Source organism: Medicago truncatula, chromosome 3 (genome assembly GCF_003473485.1).
Source record: "Medicago truncatula cultivar Jemalong A17 chromosome 3, MtrunA17r5.0-ANR, whole genome shotgun sequence".
Lineage (NCBI taxonomy): Eukaryota > Viridiplantae > Streptophyta > Magnoliopsida > Fabales > Fabaceae > Medicago > Medicago truncatula.
Window position 1 is genome coordinate 16,517,908 of NC_053044.1, and position 8,455 is coordinate 16,526,362.

Here is an 8,455-nt window from a genome sequence, read left to right on the forward strand (position 1 = left end):
TCTCCCCAACGTAGAGAATTTCTTCCTCGAAATCTTACCTCAATCAAACAACTCTGGATACGACTCCCGCATTTTACTCTCCAGCTCCCAAGTCAAACTCTCACTGGTTACTCCACCCCAAACAACCTTCACTAGATGTATATCCTTGCCTCTCAACTTCTTCACCTCACGGTCTTCAATCCTCAAAGGTAAGGTCTCAACTGTAAGGTTGTCTCTAACCTGCACATCATCTCTTGGAATAACATGCGAAGGATCCGCTACATACTTCCGAAGTTGCGACACATGAAACACATCATGCAAATTCGAAAGATGTGGCGGCAAACCAACTCTATATGCCACTGTTCCAACCTTCTCTGATATCTGATACGGAGCAATGAACTTTGGGGTCAACTTTGTAACGCCCTCTTTGAATTATTTGTTTTATTTAATTATTTAATTGAGTCTAGAATTTATTAAGAAGAGTTTAGAATATATTTATATGATTATGTAATTTATTAAGTGGCTTATTATATTATTTAATAGAATAAGATTTGAAAATAAAATAATATTGGGTTTAGGGGTTGTTATGAGATTTTAGAGAGTTTGGGGGAGAAAGAGAAATAAGATAAGATGGATGGTTAAGATATAAATAGGAAAGACCTAGTTTAGAAAAACATAACGTACGATCAATTTTGGAGAAAAGGGAGAAAAAGCCAAGAGAAGGGAGAAGACCTAGAGCGGCTGTGATTTCATCTTAAAAGGTAAGGCTGAGACTAACATTCAATCTTATTAAGTCTGTAATTCTGATGATTAAATTTAACAAGGGTGAGATTAGTTTTGTAGGATTTGAGAATTAGGGTTAAAGTGAGGAATTGATGAAAAATTGTTAGATTGATGTAGAAAGAGTAGATAATCTGATGAATTAAAGTAATAAGTGGTGTTCATGTTGTAGAATAATCATAGGTTAAATTCCTAATCAGTTTTTGAGTTTGGATTGATGAAAATTGGGATTTTCGCTTGAAGAATCGGTGTCTTAATGTTTTTGCAAATGAGTGATTATGTGAGGTTTTGGAAACCGATTTTTGGGTGGTTGAAACTGGAATTTTTCTGTAGATTGTGATAGAGCACAAATCATTTAGGGCCAACATTCTTAGCAACAACAATGAAATTAATATAGATGCAAACTGTACCCAATTTATGCATAATCAAACACCAAAAAGAAAAGGCCGCATGTACTAAAAAAACAAAATATAAAAAATTATTAATCACAAACAAACCAACTTGAAATTATTCATGAGATATTTTACTTGGTTTAAAAAAAAAGAACGAAAAGGAAGTGAATGAGAAAGTGAAAAAGATATGAGAAAGAGAGAAAGGGTATTAAGAGATGTAGAGTGCTTACTCCAGTGCCACAATCGCAATGCCAATTGACTGCCTGGATGTTCTTTGTTCAACAGTTTGATCAGAGCTATGCCTCTCACACCCCCACACAAAAGGAAATTTAAGAACGAATAGTTTTTCCTATTTTTTTCAGTTCGAGGGTTAAGATAAGGGAAGGAAACTGACACGGAAGTAATCATTCAATTCAATGTGATTGTGAAAGGATATATAAGTAATATAACCGACTTATTCCAGGGCAAAATTGGAACTAAAAAAGGCTACACCAAAAGAAAAGTATTGTCTTTATTAATAGGTATAGATTAATAGGTATAGATATAATTATTATTGTTATATTTCTTACAAATAGAGTGGAATTTTTTTTCACAAACACATACCATTCACTCGCTCTCGCTTTTTCTCGATAAAACTCAAAATTCACACTTCGTCTATCTCAAATCTCACAAACTCCATTGATCTCAAACCTCACAAACCTCATCAATCTCACCTCAACAATCTTCGATTTTCAAATCAAACATCAAGCTCACAAATCGATTTTGTTCTTCATATTTTGTTCAAATAGATTTAGAGATCTTCAAATCGATTTTGCTCTTAATCGTTCTCAAGCTCACAAACTACATCAATCATCAAATCTCACAAACTGTATCGATCTCAATCGTCTGAAGGTAAATCGTCATAAACAGAATAAGCAGCGGAATAAAATTTCGATTTACTTTACGGTTGGTCTGAAAACGAACGGTGGAATCTGCGAACCAGAATCACGATCACAGCCAAGCAAATAGCAGAGCCTCTATCAAGTCCACACGAACAGTGCTCCTCCAAAACCTCGGTGCTAGCCAAGAAGACGGAAGTCAGAGAACTAGGGTTTCTGCAAAAGAACGTCACCGTAAACTATTGCACTAGGGTTCTACTTATAGAACTCCTTATGTGCTTTGCAAGTCAGACTCGTTTTTGACTTCACTAAGCCCAATACGAGTTTAGTAAATTTTGCTAAATCATTAGCATTATTTACTAAGCGCACCCTTTATATAAGTCGTACTTATACATATCTCTTTTGACTGCTCTTTGTGTATGACCCTTTAGGTTCTAGTCACGTTGGCAATGATATTAAATCCATTATTTAATATCATAAACAATGAGCGGTATCTAGCAACACATCATTGCTACCCAAGTGACAAGAATGTCAAGTGATCTGACGAAACCTTTCATGATAATACATATGTGTATAATTACTCCTTTGTCTCAATATCTTCATTGATCTCAAGGCATAGATAGTGTCACCCTTGTATAGATCAATGTTCATTTATCTTGATTCTGAAATATACTATTTAACGAATAAGTCCAATATCTTATATTGACTTAGTTCAGCATGGCCATGCATATTTGTAGTCATATTTCATCAAGAGGCCTAAAGATATATCTCCTGTTTATGAGGAGGGACAAATCCCATCTAGGACACTCATGACCCTCAGCATGATTCATCAAGTGCCCATCAACCAACGTTATTGTTATCCTTTTACAGACAACGTTAGAATGGCAACAAAGCACTTGAGTCCACATCTAGAGATCATAGTGGTTTCAGGTCTAAGAGCGATATACATTATTATCATTGTGAGAATATCTTATGACAATTTCATAACTTACTATGTAGTATTCTCACAGTGGGTCAATCCAATATAAATATTACTCCTAATATTTATATCTATGTATAGACTTGATATCTCATATCTATGACCCATGAGATGCGGTCATCAGTCTACATACATAATAGTCTCGACGCTTTATTATTATCCTTTTTCATATTAAAGCTTTGACTACGGATACATTTAAGAATAGCGTTCTATAAGATAGTGTAATCTCATGATTAAGTCATACTTAATATATTATTACACGAACTATCTATTCTAAGGACTTTATTAACATTATCTAAATATAATAAAGAGTGCCATATATTATTCAATAATAAAAGTCATGATACATAAGATAGGTTTAACATAAACTATTGGCCTCTAGGGCTTACACCAACAATCTCCCACTAGCACTAGAGCCAATTAGGCATAAACCTAATACCCATAGATCTAGTATGACCATCATGCTTCTGTTGGGCAAGAGCTTTAGTAAGTGGGTCAGTGACATTGTCCAATGTTGGTACTTTGCATATTTTAACATCTCCTCTTTTGATAATCTCTCGAATAAGATGATAACGCCTTTGTATGTGTTTGGATTTCTGGTGAGATCTAGGTTCTTTGGCTTGTGCGATTGCACCATTGTTATCACATAGTAATTCAATGGGATCCACAATACTCGGAACTATTCCAAGATCAGAAATGAATTTCTTAATCCAAACAGCTTCTTTTGCGGCATTGGATGCAGCAATATACTTGGCTTCAGTTGTAGAATCAGCGACTGTTTCTTGCTTTGAACTTTTCCAGCTCACAGCACCGCCATTTAAGCAAAACACATATCCAGATTGCGATCTAAAGTCATCATGATCGGTCTGAAAACTAGCATCAGTGTAACCAATTACAGAGAGCTCTTCTTGACCTCCATAGACCAAGAAGGTATCCTTAGTTCTTCTCAAGTACTTAAGGATATTCTTGACAGCAATCCAATGATCGTTGCCAGGATTAGACTGGTATCTGCTCGTAGTACTTAAAGCATACGAGACATCTGGTCGAGTACATATCATAACATACATGATAGAACCAATTGCTGAAGCATATGGGATATCACGCATTCGATCCCTTTCGTCATTAGTCGAAGGGGATTGATTCTTTGATAGATTTAATCCTGACGACATAGGAATGAATCCTTTCTTGGAATCATGCATATTGAACCGTCTCAGGACTTTGTCTATATATGTACCCTGACTTAAGCCAAGCAATCTTTGTGATCTATCTCTATAGATCCTGATTCCTAATATATAGGAGGCTTCACCTAAGTCTTTCATAGAAAAGCATTTCCCTAACCAAGTTTTGATTTCTTGTAGTGTAGGGATGTCATTTCCGATTAATAATATGTCATCTACATATAAAATCAGAAATGAAACTATGCTCCCACTAACCTTCTTGTAAACGCAAGGCTCATCTTCATTTTTAATGAATCCATACTGTTGTACAGTTTCATCAAAGCGAAGATTCCAACTTCTAGAAGCTTGCTTCAATCCATAGATTGATCGCTGCAACTTGCATACCTTTTTGGTTGCTTTAGGATCGCCAAAACCTTCAGGTTGTGTCATGTACACATCCTCAAGAAGATTTCCATTAAGGAAAGCAGTTTTGACATCCATTTGCTAGATTTCATAATCGTGATATGCAGCGATGGCAAGTAAGATCCGAATGGATTTAATCATTGCAACTGGTGAAAAGGTTTCATCATAGTCTACACCATGAATTTGTTTGAAGCCTTTAGCAACCAGTCGCGCTTTGTAGGTACTAACCTTTCCATCCATGTCAATTTTCTTTTTGAAAACCCACTTGCATCCTATAGGATTAATTCCTTCAGGTGCATCAATCAAGTTCCAAACTTGATTTGTGTACATGGAATCCATTTCAGATTTCATGGCTTCAAGCCACTTCTTAGATTCGGGGCCAGTTATGGCCTCCGTGTAAGTCACAGGCTCATCTTGGTCCATGAGCATTACATCACCCTCTTGAGATATGAGATACCCATATCTTTCGGGTTCTTGACGTATCCTGCTAGACCTACGTGGTTCTTGTGTTACTGGGATAGGATTTTCTGTCATAACAGTTTGGGTATCCTGTCCTTGTTCCTCTACCGGTATTTCAGTACTCTATGGGTCTTGAATTTCTTCATGATCTACTTTGCTCCCACTGATTCTCCTGGAGACAAAATCCTTCTCAAGGAAGACTCCAGTTCTGGCAACAACAATTGTGCCCTCAGGTGGTTTGTAAAAGTAGTATCCCCTAGTTTCTTTAGGATATCCCACAAAGAAACATTTTTCAGATTTTTGTTCAAGCTTAGTAGACATAAGTCGTTTTATATAAGCTTCACAACCCCAAATCTTAAAATGTCCCACATTGGGTTTTCGACCATTCCATATCTCATATGGTGTCTTTTCTACCGCTTTAGATGGAACTCGGTTAAGTGTGTAAGCTGCAGTTAATAAGGTGTACCCCCATAAGAAGTTTGGAAGTTCAGCATGACTCATCATAGATCGGACCATGTCTAACAAGGTTCGATTTCTCCTTTCAGATACACCGTTCCATTGCGGTGTTCCAGGAGGTGTGAGTTGGGACAGTATCCCACATTCTTTAAGATGATTGTCAAACTCTAAGCTCAAATATTCTCCACCTCAATCAGATCGAAGCATTTTGATTTTCTTGCCTAGTTGGTTTTCTACTTCATTTTGAAATTCTTTGAAGAAAGTAAATGATTCAGATTTATGTTTCATTAGATACACATATCCAAATCTACTAAAGTCATCAGTGAATGTAATGAAGTAGTGAAAGCCTCCTCTAGCAGTTATGTTTAGGGGTCCACACACATCAGTATGTATGAGACCTAAAAGATCACTAGCCCTTTCACCTTGACCGGTAAATGGAGCTTTTGTCATTTTTCCCAATAAACAAGATCGACATGTTTCATATGATTCGAAATCAAAAGAATCCAAAAATCCATCTTTATGGAGTTTGGAAATGCGATTCTCATTTATATGTCCTAAACGACAATGCCAAAGGTAAGTTGGATTCAACTCATTAGGTTTCAACCTTTTAGTATTAATGTTATAGATAGGCATATCGAGATCTAGGACATAAAGTCCATTACTCAAATTTGCGTTAGCATAAAGAATATCATCCAAATAAACGGAACAACATTTGTTCTTTATTGTAAAATAAAAACCAGCCTTGTCCAAACAAGAAATTGAAATGATATTCCTGCTAATGGCAGGTACATAATAGCAGTTTTCTAAATTAAGTAAAAGACCACTAGGTAAGGTCAATACATAAGTTCCAACAGCTAAAGCAGCAACCTTTGCTCTATTGCCAACTCTAAGATCGACCTCGCCTTTTGCCAATGCTCTACTCTTTCTCAGACCCTGCACATCAGTACAAATATGAGAACCACATCCAGTATCTAATACCCATGATGTAGAAGTAGACATATTAATTTCTATAACAAAAATACCTGCAGAAGTAGTAGGAACATTTCCATTCTTCTTATCTTCCAGATACTTTGGACAGTTTCGCTTCCAATGCCCAGCGTTGTTGCAATAGAAGCACTTACCATCCTTAGCCACGCCTCCAGTAGGCTTCAAAGCTTTGGTTGATGGCTTGGCAACAGCTTTGCCTTTGCCATTTCCCTTAGACTTATTAGGCTTCTTATGGTGCTTTTTGAACTTGCCATTATTAACCATTAAAATGGCAGCAGCCTTTCCTTTTCCCTTCATGTTTTGCTCAGCAGTTCTCAACATAGCTGCAAGCTGTGGAAGTGTCTTGTCCATATCATTCATTAGAAAGTTCTGGACAAAACCGTTGAAGCTTTCAGGCAACGATTGCAGCACAAGATCAACGACTAGCTCTTGATCAAGGACAAATCCCAAACGAGCTAGGTTTTCAGAGTACCCAATCATTTTGAGCACATGAGGTCCTACGGGACCTCCCTCTGACAGCTTGGTGGAAAACAGGGCTTTAGAGACATCAAACCTCTCATGCCTGGCTTGCTCTTCATAAAGAGTCTTAAGATGTTCGATCATATCGAACGCTGTCATCCCTTCATGCTGTTTTTGCAGCTCGGGAGTCATTGAAGCCAGCATGATGCATGAAACTTCTACGGAATCATTGAGATGCTTGGCATGAGCATTTCTTAGAGCCGCAGAAGCTCCAGCAGGAGGTGCCTCAGGAATGGGTCCATCCAGCACATACAATTTTTTTTCGTGGGTGAGGACAATCCTCATGTTACGGGACCAGTCTATAAAATTTGTTTCAGTCAATTTTTCCTTTTCGATGAGGGATCGCAAAATGTTTGTGGAAGCGTTATTGGCCATCTACAATTTAAAATGTGCAAAATAAGTATCATGAAAAATATTTAATTTGGTCTTTAATTAAATACGCTCCCACTATTTTACTCAAATCAAATGACCTACAAACATTTGACTCGGAAAATCCCGTTGGAAGATTTTCTAGTGGATTGAAATCCTTATTTCACCTTGTTTTAAGTCAACGGGGGCTGTACTTAAAACTTAGCTATTTAGGTAGGAACATTTCCAATTGTATCTTATACAACTTTCAAATCAATTGGCGGAATAACTCTTTATTCAATTCTATCATATAGAAGTCGTCCAATTATAGCTTCTAAATTTATTCTAATCTTATTAAAATTAATTTAGTTAAGTTTGACCCAAAAGAATAACACTTGGATAAATTGGATTACCGCACCGCAACTTACTAGTATAGAATATGCGCTTTACGGAGGCAAAACCCACATATTCGATATTAGTCTTGAAGGGTGTTAAACTTTTGGAAAGCTTTAAACTTAATATTTAAATTGAAGGATTTTTATAAAATTTCATCTCACCTCACCACGGCTTATATATCACATATATTCGCACTCCAATCAAAACATGCATAACATTTATACAAAATAAAAGTGACATGATTATGGCCATCCTAACGCTATGACTCTCTCAAGCCAATGAGAGAATCTAAACTAATCCTAGAAACGACCTTGCTTCTCCAAGCTTGACTTCCAGGACTATTTCTACGTCTTGAGCCCTATTACCTCCTTTGTATTCTATTTACATTACATATGAAGAAAACTCGTTTTACATATGAGGGAGTGGATGAGAAGAGAATGTACAATAGAGATATAAAAGAAAGGCACGGCACGCAGGCCGTATTTTAATATCCAAAAGAAATAAAATAAAAGGACTAAGGCCATAATCATTCACATGACAATAATAATAACAAACACACTTTTATTATTATTAATTATTCCTTATAATTAAATAAATTAAATTAAAATTCGACATGTGATCATCCTACGCAGATTAGCCGGGGGTTCCGCTGCCCGGTCAGTGGATAGAGAGAAAGACCACAAATCATTTAGGGCCAACATT

At 36.6% G+C, this 8,455-nt stretch overlaps 1 protein-coding gene across 1 annotated transcript; it reads right to left on the reverse strand.

The window, feature by feature from the left end:
• Positions 1-3,418: 3,418 nt before the first annotated feature.
• On the reverse strand, positions 3,419-4,114 carry LOC120579520 (secreted RxLR effector protein 161-like). The gene has a single exon (XM_039831936.1). The coding sequence runs from the start codon at positions 4,112-4,114 to the stop codon at positions 3,419-3,421; it is 696 nt and encodes a 231-aa protein (XP_039687870.1).
• Positions 4,115-8,455: the final 4,341 nt, after the last annotated feature.

Coding starts and splice junctions, on each gene's coding strand:
- LOC120579520 (XM_039831936.1), bottom strand. CDS start 4,114: ATGCGTGATATCCCATATGCTTCAGCAATTGGTTCTATCATGTATGTT.